The sequence below is a fragment of the Patiria miniata genome, unplaced genomic scaffold (assembly GCF_015706575.1).
Source record: "Patiria miniata isolate m_02_andy unplaced genomic scaffold, ASM1570657v1 HiC_scaffold_3, whole genome shotgun sequence".
In the NCBI taxonomy this organism is placed as follows: domain Eukaryota; kingdom Metazoa; phylum Echinodermata; class Asteroidea; order Valvatida; family Asterinidae; genus Patiria; species Patiria miniata.
In genome coordinates this window covers 10,406,090-10,424,723 of record NW_024037069.1, presented here as the reverse complement: position 1 = coordinate 10,424,723, position 18,634 = coordinate 10,406,090, and the positions used below count along the sequence as shown (strand labels likewise).

Genomic DNA, 18,634 nt, shown 5'->3' with positions numbered 1-18,634 from the left:
TGGAATCCGCCGACCAGAATTAGAAGCTTTTACTGCGGTGGTGTCACGCTCACGCGCATGATGCATGCGTTCTTAAAGATGAGGTGCACGTGCATTTTGGTATTCCTTTTGGTCGAGGGAGCCCAGAGAACATGCGTACTCCCCAAGCGCAACTCACGCGCAGCCTTGGGCCACCGCAGATAATGGCTGCCGCCAGATTTGTCTATAACAAAAATGTGCATTTCTTGAATGCCTGTAGGCACCCATGTGTCCAAACAGTGATATTGGTACTCAGATCAGCTTTGGTGCTTAGGCTTTATTCCTCTGCTGTAACCTTATATTTCTGAATACTTAGGACTGAGAAAAAAATCCAACTGCAATACTGAATGTTAGTACTAATTTCTAGACACTATTTTGCAATATTTCCCAATAAAAAAAAATTATTGTCTGATGTCTCTTCAATTTTCTCCACAACAGAGTTTTGCCCGCCGTGCCTTGAGCAAAGTCAATGAGCTGAGTCAGCTGGAGAAAATCAGCTCGGCGCCACCTAGTGGCCAGATTGAAATCATCTTTAGACAGTCAGCTGTCAGGGTATGTATTAGACTGTGATGGATATCCACCTTCTAATTAAACACATAAAAAATGGTTTTGAATTAGCTATAATGTTTTTTAGACATGAGTCGTAGAGCATCACACACCTGAGATACTTGTTATATTGTCCAATGTGTTTACTTCAGTAATATTAACCCTAACCGAACACAACCCATCAAAGTTCAACAGCAGGTTTTGCTTAAATCTGTTGGGATAGGTACAGTACCCCTAAACTGATGTTCTTCTACACTGGGGTTGGCATACCTCCAGAAACTAAGTCCAACAGTGTGTGTAGAATTTCCCATGTGGGTGTTGGAATTTGCCAGAATGGGCATGGTTCCTAGTAAATTAGGCTGGGGAGTCAGGGTTAAATAATCATCTGGTGTGTGTACGAAACTGTTTATGTTGTCCGGTCACATAACAAAATTCTGATCAACTCTGCTCCTTTTTTTCTAACAATAATGTGACCAATAATAAGTCTACTGATCAGGATAAGTTTATAGGCAATCCTTGCGATACCCGGCTGAACAGTTGCAAAAGTGAGAAGTAAGGGACTTCTTCTGTGTCAAATACTTGAAACAGAAGAATGACAGGAGGGAGATATTTAAGCTCTGTTGTAATGTGATGATATCCTCACAAAGATAAATGGAACAATATTATACCCTTCATAATTTGTAACGGACAATATTGTCACTTAAAATAAAATGGGAATGAAGTTGGGTATTATTTTTAAAGATGATAATGTTGCTGTGATTTGATTTGATAGTTGGGCATCATGGTCTACAAGCGTGCTGTGTTTGATACCAGGAAGAAACCAAAAGGTCTCCTGCGTCCCAAAACAAGGAGCAACTTGAAAGATGCACAGTCGGTAAGTCTTAGACACAAACTCAGAAGTGTAGAAGTCTCACTCACTGTGATATCTGTGAAGGATGAAATAAAAAATGTTTCTTTGTATGATTCAGAATGTGATGACATTCCTAAACAGTTTGGACCATTTTGAACAGTTGCTTTTATTGCTCTTGTTGCATGGTAGTACTTGCAAGACATATTTCACGGCCATAGAAATTATGGATCATGTAGTAGATAGTGGTACATTTAGCTGGGATACTTTCTTGTGACTGTATTTGATCCAGTAATGGGAGGCTTTTGAGATTCTTGGTGGCAGCAAACACATCGGTCCTTTTCTATTGTTAACGTCATTTTGAGCATGTGCACATTAGAGCAAGTTCTGGTAAGGACCATTAGTCGACTAGTGGTTGATTTGTGACGTAACTTACATCTGCGCAGTAATAGGGACGTGCGACATCTCTGATCAAACGATGGTCAAAATGTCAACACTTCTGAGTCCTGGCTCCCTGCTGTACATTATTAATGCGCACAGCTATTGGTTACCAGCGATGCAACCAGGTAGGCTGGTTCCAAATAGTCGACTAGCGTAGTCAACTATTGTCGACTAGACCGAGTTCGGGCAAACTTTAGTCGAACTATGGTTAACCATTGTCAACAATAGTTCTTGCGCAAACTTGCTCTTGGCTTCAAAATGGCGTAAAGTGAAAAGGACCGGTGTGTTTGCTGCCACCAATCATCTCAAAAGTCTCCCATTACTTCTTTGAATTGAAGCATGTGGAATGATGGCACACGCTTGAGCAAGTTGAATCGAGATTTACAGTTGGCAACAGTTTGACGTACTTTCATTGCGTGTTTAATGCAAATTCAATTAACTCTGAAGCACAAGATGACAGAATATATTTGATTTCGTGTAAACTGACCAAATTTCCAAACTGAAGAAGAATCCTCAGCATGTGACCCAGGTGCTTCTCGATGTAACAAATATGAATTAAAGTCGATTTTCATAGAAAGATGTGTATTGTGAACATTGTGTTGTTTTTGTGGTTGGTTTGATGTCTTCTCATGTGTTTGCCGTGAAGTGTTTGTACACCAGTACATTTGTGATTTCCAAAGATCGAAAATCACAACCCCCTCTCTCCTTCCAGTTCCAGCACAGCATGCACTCGGTGACTCACGTTCAATTCTTGAAATAACTTCAATTTAATTTTCCAACACTTGTTTCTTGTGGGAAATACTGATGGTTAGGTTATGGTCTACACAGAAATAAGGCCAAAAAAAAAAATAAGTCGGTCTCTGGTCAGCGCGCGCGTCGATTTTAATCATGTGCGTCAATCTTTTTTTTTTCCAAAATGTTCCGTGGTAGCTCCAACAGCGCCCTCTATTGCCGCACCTCCTCAATTTTTTTTTACCAAAGAGCACCAAGGAATGGGAAATTGCACCAAGGCAAATGATCGAGAGCACCAAGGCAAATTATGGAGGACACCAGTGTACATGAGGACACCAAAAAAAGCAAAATAGTACCCCACCTTGTTTGTACAATCCAAGCTTGAAGAAAAAAAAAAAGAAGCCGCGTCCCCGCGTCAATTCCGGAACTTTGGTCTGACCAGAGACCGAATATTTTTTTTTTTGGGCCTAACCAAGAAATTTTGTAGGATGTTGCAGAATTAAGGAAGGTAGAACCCAACCACTGACATAGTTTGGTTAAAAAAAATGGGCCTATAAATTTCGGTCCACATTTCATCCTATCCCTGTTGCATCTGACATCTATAATTTTATAGTTCTTGATGCACTCCTTAATGCAGTCGTCCTCCAAGAGCGATTATAAATAGCAAAGTACATACCTACCTACCAAATACAAAATTGTTTGAAGTCATTCTTAATGATACTTGGATGGCAAATTACAGTGTTCAGAGGTAACAGGGACGGGAAAAATGTCACACATTGGACCCTAAATTTATAGAATGACCCACATGGGTTATAAAGTCTTCTTCAAATTTAAACATTAAATTCCTGCATAGTGGATGATTTTATTTTCTAAGACTCAGGGAGGAACTAGCAAATATGATAAGGCTTTAAAGCCGATCGACGCGGAATAAAAATATTTTGTCCTTTCACCATTCATAACTCTCATCTCCTTATGTATGTGAGAAGAAAAATTAATAAAATCGAAAGAAACCTGTGTTATTTTGCGCGACCATGCTTTTCAGAGATTTATCTGATGAAACACTGGATTACAGAAGTGACTAATGAAGGAAACGTTTGTTTCATCACATTTTACCAGTCACTGATCCCATTGCATCAAACAATCACTGTTTTGAACACCGTGACTGCCGTTTGGCAATCATCACAATTTATTCAGCTTGAGATTCAAACTCCATGCCTTTCATGTCATTGCTGAACAGCCTTTTCATGGTTGAAGTGAATCCTTGAGCCAAAAGAATGCACCACACATGTATGATCCCAACAGCAAAGTTGTGGTTATTTACTTTCCTTGAACACTCTCTAGTAGTCCTTTCCACACTTGATCTGAAATAAGTTTGACTCGGAAGGTAATACATGAACGTCTAACCCTAAAAGTATTTGCAGTTAACTACTGAACTTTATTGTTGTTGGAAAATGTAGAAACAAATGTCCATTTTGCATGCGTTTTGTTCATCTGAACATTTTCGTTGTGATTGTGATTGTGTTCACCACACCCTATCATCACCATTTCTTCGGAATCCAAGCACCATTTCCAAAATAACAGAACGAGTGGACCATCCCAACCTTCCAGCATCCGAACCCACCCCTACTAACAAAAACAAGCAACACACTTAACAAACAATTCCTCGTGCTGTGTGTGACCTCACAAAAGTTGTAACATATTTGCGAAAACAAAGACAAGAAAGTCCTAACGTTTGACAATTTTGGACGCATGCAAACCCTCAGCCAACGGAGAGCCGTACAGTCACCATAGTAGCCAGTGACGGCCGTCTGATCTGGCACAAAACCTCCAAACAGAGACTCGATGATCTCGTGAAAAAACAAGGAAGTGTGAGTAGCGCCCTCTAGCTGACCTTTCTTCTTGACCTCTCTCTCTCTCTTCGACCTTTGACACTCTGCAGATTCGGCCTTTTTTCACCAGGCTTCAGCTCCAGTGGTCTTCTGATAGGTCTGGCTTCAACTTCTGTTTCTGAGAGACTCCTTGCCAAATGCTTCATTTTCTTTCTTTTGGTCATCATTTCAGATTAGTTGACTCCCCAATTCCGAATGCTCCAAGTTATAACTTATCATGATCCCACTGACTCAGATATTTCAACATTTCACAATAGGCTGGTATGAAAAAGAAGTTTAAGAGTGATCCCACAAAAACCACTTGTTACTTGGGAAAAAAGCTAGGCACTCGTTTGAGGAAACCAAATTTTTCTTCAAAGTTTTTTCTTCATGGAATTTTCTGTTGGGAAAAATGGTTTTGTGTTTTCTCATGTTGATAGCATATCACATGTGGTGGGTTTTATGTGAGCTGCTGCAGCTTTTAGGTTGCTAATGGTGCCTTTGATGGTTTAAGATGGATGGTTAATATCAATTTTATAACTTGTTATTCACATATGTAAAAATATGCATGCATGGTCATGCTGCATGTTACGGCTCATGCATGGTTTGATAACGCACATCCGCAAAGCTGTCATCACTTTTCATCAAAAAAAAACTCATAATGAGAACCTACTTTTGCCATTTATTAGCTCCCCTGGCCCCGCACAGCCGTGGAGAAACTCCTTGCCGACATGTTTGAAGGCAGCGCGGCCCAGTTCCTGGCAATCCTGGAGACCCTGGCTGATAGCACACGCCGGACGCTACTGAGCAGCCCGGCTGCACCGGATACTGAGGATCATATACTGGATACGTACTCGGAGCTGTTCTTTGCTGGCATGGAGATCATTGCAGGTATTATGGAGTACTGTGGTACCAGCTTGTTCTTCTAGCCATGGAATTTCTAGCTTAATGATCAACATTTTTTGCTTGCAGCCTTAGCATAGAAATCCTGTGTTTATCCTTTGAGACTTTTTGTGTGTGTGTTGGTATTTTCAATAACTTGGATAATAAATTTTTCGGATCCTGAAGTTGGGTGAGAAGTTGTTTGGGAGGAAAAACCAACGTGTGTACTGCCCAATTTTAATAATTCTCTCATTTTAGCATGTCCAGTGTATGGAAATGTTTCTGACTTGAATTAGGAGGTTCGTTTTTTCCAATCCAAAAATAATAAGTGTAGATGTTATGTATTATTAGTTACGTTTCACTCCTAAGCTAGGAGCTTTGACAGACTGGCAACGTGAGTAACATCTACACTTATTATTTTTGGATTAAAAAAAAAACCTCCTAAATCATGTTTTACCAACAATCCAGATGAACGTACATGTATTTAAAGATGTTTCTGACTTAATTGCGAAGGCTGAAATCGCTTGGATAAGTGTTGTGGCCGTTCCATTTCACTCCCGAAAAAGTATCAAAACATGCCCCGTAAAATTATCATAACTTGCTTCAAGTAAAGTAAAAAATTATGTTGAGCTGAAAAATGAAGGAAAAGTTAACGGAGTGAACAAGGTCTGGACCATGCACTGCGGCTGAATCAGCATGTGTGAAATGCCATGTTGATGAGCCACAGTAGGCCACACCACATGCAATGAAATTGTGCCAAGATTTTGTGGGTATCTGTAGAGACTGTAGGTTTTAGTCAGATGGGGCGAGTTGTAGATTCCTGTGATAGCTGGAAAGGTTGATGCAGCACCTTGTGCACAAATTTGTCAGTAATCGGAACAATTTTGCTTCATGAATTCGTAATTCATGGTACGTGAAAACTGCAGAATTACTTTTCCTTCCACTTTAAACCCCAAAATATCCTAAAGCCCGGTGCACACCTCCCCGATTTTACCGGTTTCCTGGATCACCCCATCACCGGTACGGTATATTCACCATTGCGGGTAGACCACAGCGTTACCCGCACACGTGCCCGATTCCGTCCTTAAATTGGTCACATGATGATCAGCCACATGACGACCAGTCACATGATGACAACCATGTGATTCCCCTCGTGAATCTAATTGGTTAACATACATGTAAATATTGTGTCTGGTGAAATCGCTTCCAGTGAAAGCGAATGCGAAAAAATCAAACATGTTTGATTTGATCCGGTCGCCCGGTACATGGTCAGATCTGTCCGAATTTTCAGCGCACACCTCTGTATGATGATCCGAGAAACCGGTAAAATCAGGAAGGTGTGCGCCAGGCTTTAGTCTGTTTGAGAAAAAAAACCCATAAAATTCACATATTGATGTCAGAAATTCTGCAAACCATTGTGCAACTTTCAGAGACTTTGTACACAAAGAAATATACATTTTAGGGTTAGTGCTTGGTGCTTGCTGTTTTAAAATCTGGAGAATCAGATTATAAAGATAACCCTAACCCTTGCTACCTAGGAGGAGCAGGGCACAGCCCCCGAGGTCCCCACTCTGCCTCTGATGTCAGCTTAGCCGGAGTGACCCAAGACAAGTGTCTGATTGACCTGGCTGCCCGGTCTGAGGACGGCATACCCGTCAACGCCGTGGTCAAGTTTGTCAAGTGGGCTTACAACTATGAGCAGTGGGAGCTGTATGAGAGCTTGGTCATCACGGTGCTAGACTACCTCAAGGTAAGTATATGATTTACAATTCAAATTGTAAATCTTGGATGTTTCATTTAGTGAAAAGAATGTTGCAACCTGACGCCACTTGTTTCTTCATATATCATCTCAATGATGGTCAGTCATTGCAAAAATGACGATTAGACATGAATCTGGGACTGAGAAACATTCCCAATTTTATTAGGAAATACTTAGAAAATTTGCTATATGCTCCAGAGACTTTGTACACAACCACTGAAGTAACGTCAGGTTGCAACATTCTTTCCCATTTGGTTTTTCTCTTAAATTGATTTAGCCATTTAATTTAGAAAGTTATGAGCAACCTCAAACAGTAAATTAGCAGTGGTTTAAATTACAGTTGGTCACCAGACATTAACCAACTATTTTCTATATTTGTCTGAATCAATTGTGTACTGTAAATGCATTCATTGTGCATGCAGCAGCTCAAAACCGGTTGTGTATGTTCATCTTTGGTTCACAGTTTTTGTGTCGAAGTTTAGCCTTTGTCTGTGGATTTTTTATTCAGGTTTATGAATTAAATTCAAATCAAACAGAATTTTTGAATTGCTTGAGTTACCACAGAAACTTGGCCTCAGCCATTATGACTATGAAAATTGATTCTGAAAATGGAGATATTTAACGTGATTTTATCAGATCACTCACTTACCAGACCAATGTCTTGGACATTTTATTAAATATAAGTCTACTTTCTGTTTATTTAGAAGCTGCAAAGCAAAAATGTCCAAAGAAAAATAAAGTGGTTCAACAACTTTATGACAGTCCTGAATCTCTGTTAGCAGAGAATCGTGTGCTAAGCAGTGCCACTAAATTGGCTTCATGGGCTAGTAAACAAATGATTTGTTGAATGTTCTTTTCTACTGCAGAGTCAGAATGACCAGCGCTACACCCCAGAGATCAAGAGCCTAGAGATCCTACAGGCCATGGATCCACTGAACCCAAGCAGGAAGTCTAAAAAGCCGTACTCCCACACTGATGATAGTAGTATAGCTGATGGGCCTGCCCACTCACAAACACGCTCACAGAGTAAGTATTGTGACAAAAACACACAAGCATATCCCTCCCCTCCTCTGCCCACCCCAAACAGTCATGACCAGTCACAAACACGCTCACAGCGTGAGTACTGTGAGAAAGAACACAAAAGCATATCCTCCCCCACCCCCACCCACCCCTTCCCCTGACAGGCGTGGTCAGTCACAGTCTCACAGAGTGAATATACGTGACCCAAAGGCACAAACGTAACCCAACCTCCCTCTCCCCCTTACATGGCTGGACAGTCATAACGCGCTCACAGATGGAGCATACGTGACAAAAAATATACACAGAAAAATTGAATTTCCTTATACAGGCTGTCCTAGTCACAATTTTACAGAGTGAGTATTTGTGACAAAAAAACACAAACATACCACCTCCTCTTTCTGCGCAGCCACAAACATGCTCAAAGTTAGACAGATTAAAAAAACCCCTCAAAAACCCACCCATTCCTCATCCCACACCTACCCTTACCACTCGTAAAAGTTTTTGAATACTATAGACTTTGAATAGTTTTCAACAATGACAACATGATATCATTAAAACTGTTGGATAAACACAGCACATAATTGAAATGAAATCTGTGTGGTCACTGGTAATCAAATATGCGAATCTGAAAAGCTGCAATTGTTTTTGCCATTGAATATGATAATGTAGCCATCATTTGACATTTAATTTTACATTTTCACAGCTCCCGTGCCACGATCCACCTTACCACTCAATGATGAAATGGTGCAACTCGCTGAGGTCTTGTACTCCTGTGCCAAAGATCCTATGGCAGTATGTGCATTTGAATTTGGGCCGTTTTTTTTTCAATTTACTGGCAAATTTCTAATTGTTTCACAATAGTTTGCATTTTGTTTCGTTCAAGTCCTCTTAATTTGTAACATAGGGGATGTGGATTTTCAAATGTGCCTGTAGAATCCACAACTCCTTAATAAGCTGATTCCGTACCTGCAGATCCTGTAAGTGTTTCTTTAAAGCCCGAGTCCATCATTTGCAGCTATCCAAAAAAGTAACTGGCGTAATTATTGTTGAAAAACATACTGGTTGAAAGATAGTAAGGGGACTAAACTCCCTGTGAAATTATCCTTTCTGGCAAGCTCTAATTTTGAAGAAATCAACGAAAGAAGGCATTTCCAACGGTGCGTCTTAAGAAGCACCGTAGGAAAATTTAAATTAGTAGTTCGTTTTGTTATTCGGCGCAGCGCGCACAAGCATTGGAACGACGCACAGGCGCACGCGGTTGCTATAATTCGTCGGATCAGTGCACGACATCGCGTAAAGCTGCAATTCAAAACAATTCGAAACATGATTTAGCAACTTTTGATTTGAAATTGAGATCCTAGAATGCTGTTTTTCTTGGAATATAAAGCTGAAGCTGAGTTGAAACTTCATCAAGTAAGTTGTTCAGTATCCTTCATTAGATTTTGAACACTTTTGTTGCTTCAAACGAACAAAATGCACTAATTACAAATGATGGACTGTAGCTTTAAAATAGATGAAGGACTATTTCACACTGTCAATTTACAAAAGACAAAAAATATTCATTTCCAGTGAAATTTGCTTAAAATTCACGGGGAATATGAGCCAGTCTTAAGGTTGCTCATATTTCAGTTTATTATAATTTGAAGTTAAATATGTTGAACTATGAGCAGCATTTATGTCATCGAGCATAAATTAGTTCTGCATTCGAAAGGCTTTCTGTTGACCAAAATCAAATTCAGGAAGTACAATAGAATTTATTGTGAAATGAAAAGTAAACAATGAAAACAAGGAGATGTCATTGATATGTAATTTGTGGTGTCTCAGATGTAGAAATTTCTGTGTTGATTGTTTTAGGAATCTGTGGACAGGGACATGGTGGTAGATGCCACCTTGTTTCTGTGGAATCGCTGCAAGTCCGTCTTCCAGAAGGTCCAGACAGGAGCGTCGGATAGCGGCAAGTACCTGCAGAAGATTGACCAGCCTAACAAGGTGAGGTTCATTCCTGAATCAAATACGATAGTGGCTTAGGAAAATTAAGATCAAGAAATCTAGGGGAGATGTAGCATGGTTGAATGTCAGACTCTTCTGAAGAGACATTCTGACATCTCAAGTCAATACTTCTGGTTCTTTTTAGGCCAAAACTCTAATAGGACTATATTTAAGAACTGGGCCGGATATGCAAAACTTTTTGTTTCTGCCAAGTGTTGAACTAGAAGATACCCAGTTAGCGATGCACAGTTGAAGTTTAGACTGTGATTCGTGACTTAAACAAAAGACACCTCCTAAATGTCTCGCCTGGCTTTTCTTGAAGGATAACATGTCCAGTTTGACAAAGACAAGCTGTAAGCTGAGAGTAAGGTTCCTTCCTTTGAATCAGAGCCAAGTCAGACCAGCCAGCTTAGTTAATACTGGCTAGCACGGTTCTGTTCGAACCCCTAATACCTTTTGGGACCTTCCCTAAACAGTATAGGAAGGGATTCTAAATTGAGGTCACGCCTTAGAACCATTAATTCTTCTTCATTTTCAGTTATACCACGTTAGCGTAGCGGTACTTTCTTGCCTTCCACCGCTGCGACCCAGGTTCGAATCCCGCCTGGGCCAATACGCGGATTGGGTTTCAGTCCCTGACTCCCTGCCCGAGTCTGTGGGTTTTCCCTAGAGTATCATTCTGGGGTTTTCTTCCAACCATTAAAACTGTAATTTCCTTCCACATCTTTTACCAAGGGACCCCACTAGAAATAAGTCGAAAGACTTTCGTGGGCTATCCCGGCCAATTGCCGAATAATCACAAACAATAAATCTGCAAATTGTACTCACAGTTTCAAATCACAGTTTCCAAGGCCTATTTGTACTTGTTGTTTTTGCCATGGCAGTGGGTTCACATCCTGAGTGTTGTCCATGAGGTGATGTACTGGTGTGGAATTAGCACCATGGACTCTGGAGTGACGGCTGAGGTGGCTATCCGCTTAGCCTTAGTCCTGGAGAACAACGCAGCTAATGAGTCTGACACAGGTAAAACACCTCAACGAAACTGGTTGAAAGTGGGTAGCACTGTTCCATTTTTTCATAGGGAAGCTATGGTAAAATTATTAGGTTGTAACCTGTAGTTAATCTTTTTGTTTGGCAGTTTTTGATGATGTGTAATCTTACTTACCCTAATGGAGCACGAATCTGTGAAATTTAACTTTCTCAAAAAGGTGCAGGGTGGATAATGAGTTACTGAAAGGGTATTAATGGCAGTAAAGGTTTTGGGGGAGAGGGGGGAGTGGGGAAGTCAACTCTGAAGAAGCTGGAGGGTTGAAGGAAAAATACATTGATAGGCAGAGCAACACTTTGCCCACATAATGACATGCTTTTTTGACAGTATCACTGGTGAAAAGTTAGAAATTGAACCCGAATATAAGCCTCTCTGCCTCTAGTTTTACATATGTCTATCCTGAACTTGGACATTAAAGGAGTAGAAAAACAGAAATTGTCTACTTTTTTAGGGGTTTTGAGAGTGTCTACCTTTTTGTTGGACATTTTTTGCTTGAAAGCTAACAAAATGGTATAACAATGTGGGATGACATTGTGACATTTAGAATATGAGGCTTGATTTCTTCCTGTGTCAATGCAGGTAAGGTGAAGGCTAAGCCAGCAGTCGTTGAGACAGGCTCTGGTGGTAGGCAGTCTCGGGAAGTGGATGATCAGTCCGTCTCTACACTCCAAAAAGGTACTTGCTGATACAATTATACTGGTAATAATGTCCGCCTGTGCAGCGTTCGCAAGAAACAGTGCCTAAATGTTATGAAAGACTTCGCAGGCTTGTCACTTGCAGCTACATGGTTCTCATCATGTAACATATATGTGAACACTGTTGTTGAAAGTTCTAAAGTGGCCTTCCTTGACAACTGAAACAGGGTCCTTAGCAGGGGCGGATCCAGGGAATTTTGCAGGGGGGGGGTTTCATCAGCAAACCAATGCTGAAGTGTAGACAGTTTTTTTCTCTGGACACTTGGCCTCCGTAAAGTCAATTGGGGGGGGGGGGAGGGGGGGGGGCTTGTACCATTTTCAATGGGAGCGCTGTTCAAATCCGCGGATCATTAACACTATATTACAGAATAGTGTCCAGGTACCCAGTACCCCACCTGGCTCATTCCGAATGTTGCACAGGCGGACATTATTACCAGTTTACTTGTCGTAATATTTTTTGGGGGGGGGGGGGTTCAGAGTAGGGGGGTTTTCACATTATTTTTAATATGAAGGAAAAAAATGGAGAAAAAAAAAATGAGTCAGAGCTGGAGGGGGGGGTGAAAGGGGGTTTCGACCCCCCCCCCCCCCCCCCCCCCTCTGGAACTGCGCCTGCTTAGCATACATTTCTAGGGGTTTAAAACAAATTCTATCAAATTTGCAAAATATGTAAGTCTGCTGTTTGTTAGCATTGTCTGAGAAACAGATTGAGAAAATTTTGCATTTTTCTTCAACATTTCTTTTTTCAGGGGCACAAAATTATATAAATCAGATGAGTGCTACAGTATGTTTCACACACCATGTTGACACCCTGGTTTACATGCAAACGTCCTGCGCGAAGTACATTGACTAGAAAATTCATGCAAATATCAGAAACACCAATCATCATCGTATGGTCCTTGGGTCATGGTGACAGTGGTGTTCAAGTATTTGTCTTGTCTTTCTTTTAAGTCGCTGTTAAGGAGGTACTCAGAATTCGTATTAAAGTAAAAATCAAGTTAATAATATCCAAGTTCTTGTATTTAACACCCAGATGCCACCCCAGTGCCCAAGTCCCCAGCAGCGCGACCATCAGGCGAGGCCGGCCGTGACACCACCACGGCCCTGGGACGGGCCAGCACCTCCTTCTACACCTCCTCCATCCTGCAGCTGGGTGCGCAGGAACAGCTGCTGTCTGCCCGGGAGATCCTAGAGAGGGCGCTGCAGGGGATGTCCAAGGCGCGACAGATCGTGGCGCTGACAGACGGCAAGTCCATCGCTGACGTCAGCTGGGTCAAGGTAAGGCTTCCATGTCTCTCACTCACTAGGTACCTAAGTGGATAAAGGCAATTGCAGTAAAGTGTCTTGCCCAAGAACACAAGCACCAGGTTCCCCATCAGGTTTCAAACCCACGTTTTTTTGCAGCAGCTCGAGATCAGCGCGATCTGGTCTCTACCCTCATAGGTGCCCATTTGTACTCCTGGGTGGAGAGAGGCAATTGTAAAGCATCTTGCCCAAGAACACAAGCACCATACCCCCCATCAGGAGTCGAACCCACATACTACGGCACATGAGTCATATACTGTAACCATTGGACCACGGAACTGGGAAGGACTTTTTCAAAAATGCTTGTATTATTGCCGGCAAATTTTAGGCGCCAGAGTTGGTTGGCACAAGACCAATATAGGTCCGTGGGTCTTCTGAGTCATTTGTAAATAGATAGACGGCAGGGAACAATTTTATGGATTTGCCAGCACAGAAAATTTGGTAACCACATGTTTAATTAGCAAAATTAGGTTATCATGCCCAAAGTCATGATGCTAGCAATATTGGCATGCTGCAAACCTTGGAAAAAGCACACGAGAATCACTCAGAGAGGATACGGCTTTTTATTAAAAATTTGAACAACAAAGGAAACCTGACTAGGTGCATTGTAATAATATTAAAGATGAACAAAGGATTGACATTCTTTTCGTTAGGTGGTTGAGTCTTTAAACATTGGATGTAAGCATACACTTATCTTTCTTGTCAGTTTACAAATACATTTTGCAAAAACCCCAGAGCACAAATATTGTTAGTTCATGACTCAGACTACTATCATGTGTTTTGAACAGGACAACGCGACCTTGAAACCCACCAAGAGCACCGACATCTTGGATGCCGCAGACAAGGACACCACGACGGAGAAGGCCGATGACAATCCAAAGGGGGTGCACAACACCATCATGGACCTGCATCTGGAGCTGCTCTACATGTACCACAGGGTCTGCATCAAGCTGGCCAAGACAGTAAACGGCGGTAGTGCCGGGACCAAGGCCAAGACAGGTTCTGGGAAGGGGCAGAGGAGCCGTGCTGCCACAGAACAAAGATTGGTGAGACTCTTTTTGTTTTAACTTTTGCTTTTGAGAGGGACCAGTTTCATAGGATTGCTGAACAATTAGCTGGAATACTTTGCTGACTATGGACTCTGTGAAGTACCCCCTCGCTTGGTTACAAAGAGTAGTTTCCAAGGACTTGTGCTCGCTCCTTCCTAAGGGTGCAACCCAGTAAATAGGCCCAAAATCCGTCCGCCGAGCTCATGAATAAAAATTAAACATTCTAATTCTTTTATATGAGAGTTCTGAGAGCCATGTTATTGGGGGATTGAATGGCACTGTACCTCTGGCCTGGACTTGGGGCTTCCAATTCTGAGCATTTTGGATGCAATTGGGTCCGAAAGTGGCACTCTTTAGCCATGTTGTGGAGGGATCCTTTTTCAAAATGGCTACTTCTCCAGTTTGGGAAATATCATTCGTTTTAGGGGTGGTCTTTGGGTGAAAATTTCTCAAAAAGTCATTGGTCAACCCACCAGAAATTGATAAGAAAATGAAAGACGACATGTTGATAATCAATTTTTCTGCGCAGCCTGAACACCTGTGAGAGTTCTGAGTATTTTAAAAAGAATTTTGAAGTATGGGGATTTATCACTGGTGTCTATGGGGATTTATTGACTGGGTTGCATTCTAACCCTCTGATCATAAGTCACAATCCCTAATCACTTATTGCCAGGCCACATCTCCCCCAAAATTGTCTTACAGTCTTTACCTAAACTCTGCAGTGATTTTTCTTTTAACATTGTAGGTTCAGAGAGCGGACGGCCATGTCGTCCACATTGAGACAGTTGATGAGCTGCTGAGTAGCTGTGGTAAGAACCTGGTGTCTAAGGCTCTCTTCCTAATGCAGAAAACACTGCTGATGTCCAAGTCCGGTGCCCCGACTCCAGAACAAGCTGGACTCTTACAGGTTTGGCCTATTCTTTTATTATCATCTCAGTGACTTGTGTTTGTATTTTGCCGTCTAAATACTTTCAGTTCTTGGATAATTATTTTGGTTCAGTGAGTTTGTGTTGTTACTATGAGCTATGTTATGTAAGATCCATTCATTGGGTTAAGCTTGCCTGCACAGCCTCTCTTTTGACCCAACCATGCAGAGGTGTTAACCAACTTTACTCCCATTTGCCTGTAACCTTCCTTTTCTTGGCCCAAGCCTGAATTTGGATTCTGTTTCAGCAGTGCAGCAAGTCCCAATCACTGGCAAGCATTGTTCAACTGCTCTGCAGGCGACCGCAAATTCCTTCCAAAGACTACAGTCACTGGCAAGGTTGACAAGTTGCCTTGGTTGGAGCAGGTTGTCCTCATCCCCAAGGAGGCCTTGAATATATTTTTTTAGATACGTTGTTGTCGGTCATGGAAACATGTAAAGCATGTCTTTTCACAGGCTCCTTATCTTGCAACCACAGGATGCGACCGAAAAATTGTAGCTGGCGAGATCTGACCTGATGAATCAAGGGAGTGGTTTTAAGTGATGTCGTGGATGAATGCATTTTTAACATGCTCCATGCGTTTGATATTGAGTGTTATTGTGTAAATGCTCTGAATAATGCTCTAACAGAATAATGCTCTATCAACGAGATTAATCCAATCCAGCTTAGGAACTTTAGGCACGCAGACTCCAAAATTTCTGATCATTTTATTGGGCACATGACCCATTAGCTTGAATACAGCGCACACAAGATATGCTCAGAATTTTGCAGGTACGAGTGCCACTGTTCCCAAGACTGAATACGATTCATCTTGTGTATATCACCCTCAGCCGTCACAGTGGGTTGATCAGCTTGCTTAGGAACAAAACCAACTTTCAGACTTGCACCAACCTTGTGTCCAATTTTTCTCTGCACAGGATGCGGTCAGTCAGGTGACCAAGGCCCAAGATCAAGAGTACAAGCTGTTTACTCACAATGCCCCTCAGAAGCAGCAGCAGGGACAAACAGCCAGCGTCAGGGAATCCGGAGTCCCCCCGGCCCCACTGCTGCTCTGCCGCACAGACACCACCATGGTCTTCAGGCCGGGCCCCTACAACCCACCACAGAAGGTCAGTGATGTCCCTTGTAAGCTTCGGACACTATCTGACAAATGTTCAATACAGATGGGACTGGACGAGGAAAGCTGTTCCAATAATTTTTCGCAAAGACATTTTCTTTGTCATTGTTCATCCTGTCACATGTGAACTTGTAATTGATTTGAGATCAATTTTTGTTATTTGACTTATGATTTGCTTGTGATAAAGCTGTGATTTGTTTGTGAAAGCCTTGTGATTTGATTGTGATTGACTTGTGATTTGATTGTGATTGACTTGTGATTTGATTGTGATTGACTTGTGATTTGACTTGTGATTGTTTGCGGTTGGCTCAGTTATAGCTCTGTGATATGCACTTTCAAATGGTGCTGAAAGTAACCTCATCTAATACAGCTGTTTATTTTACAGATCTCGTTGTAAAAGTTTCCTCACATTTTTGTTCCTCAGGTGGCCTGGTACCGACTGTTTGGCAGGCTAGCCAGTGGCAGCAACGTCAAGGTCCGATTGAATGATTACTTCCTACCAGGAACTGGAGAAGAGGTAAATCATACATGCATGTTCATATCTAAATCAACATTTGAAAAAGTGAAAATGCAGGGACTTAGCCTTGACTTCATGGGCTGCATGCTCGTTACTTCACTAACCCCTGGCCGTGTACAATTTGAAAACGACTCTGATTGACTATTCAGAGTGTGCTGCGCACGTATTTCGAAGGCTGCGTACCCTATATGCTCTTGTAAGTCACGTCCAAATGAAAAGTTTTCTAAGACTGCACGATGCCTGTACGATATGGAGTCTGGAAGCCTCGTTTTCGCCAAAAAAAACCCTGTATCTTGTGTTGTAAAAGGGACGACAGAGGTACGCACATTTAATATAAATCCTTGCTTTATAAAGCAACGTCAAAATCTCATCTTTGAAAGGATTGATTCTACCCCCCCCCCCAAAAAAAACCCCAAACATTTGAAATCTAAAGCACTGCGTCGTGTGTTAAACACATCAAGTGCAGTCCTAATATAAATTTCCCAAATAGTGGGACATTTAAATTACACAATTCCAGGGGTGGAGATCGCGCAAGGCATGATGGGAAACAACATGCTGCAGCTAGATTGCACCCATGGGAACGAGGTTGGCAATGGACCAATATCACGAAGCTGCCAAGCACAATTCTTGCTTAGCAGATGTTTGTGCTAAGCAAAAGTCAGCCGGGAACCAGTCACTAGCAATATACATTTTATGGCATTTTGACTGGTAACCCATTTTTGCTAAGCAAGTGTATTCTGTGCTTAGCATACTTTTGTACCTAATTCCACAAAATTGGCCCCTGATGTCATTAACCAATGTAATAAACAATGAAAACCAGTAAATGATTACCTTTTGTATTTTTTCACCACCAGGTGCCAGCCTATGATTGTGAGCTGCATGTCTCTGGCCTACAGACCAATGAGAAATATGTCTTTGCTGTGGCAGCATACACAGCTAGCGGTGTCCTCATTGGGGAGAGTATCGGCGACACCACCAAGCCCATCCTGGCATCCCACCCACTGCCTATCCTCATGACCTGGGCCTTTCTCAGCCAGGTACGCATGTGTGTGTGTGAGGATGGTTATCTGTAATGAATGACAGTAATAAGTACATGAACACTGTTGCAGTCAAGTCTATAACAAGTCCTCACAAGTCTGTCACAAGTCATCCAGACCCCATGTCAAGTCACAAGAATTGAGTCCTTTAAACTACCAGGTTTTTTTTTAAGCTCCCTTCCTATGACCCCTGTGTCATAGGCCATTTTGGCCAACGACACACTGGCCATTCTCAGACTCTTAATTTGCCTTCAGAGATTTTGAGGCAGTGCTCAGACTATTCCTTCATGAGAGCTACCTTTACTATCTTATTGCCCACAGGCTGCCTACCAGGTAGGGTGCTACCCCATCGGCCTGACTGCCAGCACGGTACTCTGGGAGCACTTTGTAGCTCCTGTCCCCCCACCGGAGTCAGACGTTGAGGTGGTGACGGCTAGAGAAGACTTCAAGCTCACTCTCAGAAAGTAAGACTTATTTTATCTCATTTACCAAGGAGAGTGATAACATTTTACAATCTTTGAAGCAAACTGAAATCATTTTCTTGTAAATAGCATTCTAAAGATCTCTCTCAAATGGCGTCACTGCCTACAGATTGTCACTTGCATTGGCATTTTGGGAGTCAAATTTGCGTGACGCGCATCGGCTGTGCCATATTAAGAAACAATTTCGAGCAACACATACAATTAAAATGACTGCTTCCATTGGGGGAGTGTGACTCATGATCAGAGGGTCAGGCGTTCTAATCCAGCTGCTGGCCATATGATGTGTCCCTGGGCAAGCCACTTCACCCCCATTTGCCTCTCTCCACCCAGGAGTATAAATGTGTACCTGCATTTAGCTG

The 18,634-nt window shown here is 42.0% G+C and overlaps 1 protein-coding gene across 1 annotated transcript in view; it reads left to right on the top strand.

The window, feature by feature from the left end:
* The window catches only part of LOC119738824 (cilia- and flagella-associated protein 54-like), a 79,141-nt gene that overhangs the window by 5,326 nt on the left and 55,181 nt on the right, over positions 1-18,634 (top strand). Inside the window, exons 7-23 of the mRNA XM_038213791.1 lie at positions 457-570; positions 1,337-1,438; positions 4,348-4,452; positions 5,142-5,343; positions 6,873-7,084; positions 7,960-8,119; positions 8,817-8,905; positions 9,968-10,102; positions 10,987-11,125; positions 11,730-11,825; positions 12,876-13,120; positions 13,936-14,193; positions 14,942-15,103; positions 16,040-16,231; positions 16,664-16,756; positions 17,611-17,793; positions 18,115-18,257. Of these exons, the coding sequence (XP_038069719.1) occupies positions 457-570; positions 1,337-1,438; positions 4,348-4,452; positions 5,142-5,343; positions 6,873-7,084; positions 7,960-8,119; positions 8,817-8,905; positions 9,968-10,102; positions 10,987-11,125; positions 11,730-11,825; positions 12,876-13,120; positions 13,936-14,193; positions 14,942-15,103; positions 16,040-16,231; positions 16,664-16,756; positions 17,611-17,793; positions 18,115-18,257 (2,630 nt within the window). The remainder of the gene's footprint in view (positions 1-456; positions 571-1,336; positions 1,439-4,347; positions 4,453-5,141; positions 5,344-6,872; positions 7,085-7,959; positions 8,120-8,816; positions 8,906-9,967; positions 10,103-10,986; positions 11,126-11,729; positions 11,826-12,875; positions 13,121-13,935; positions 14,194-14,941; positions 15,104-16,039; positions 16,232-16,663; positions 16,757-17,610; positions 17,794-18,114; positions 18,258-18,634) is intronic.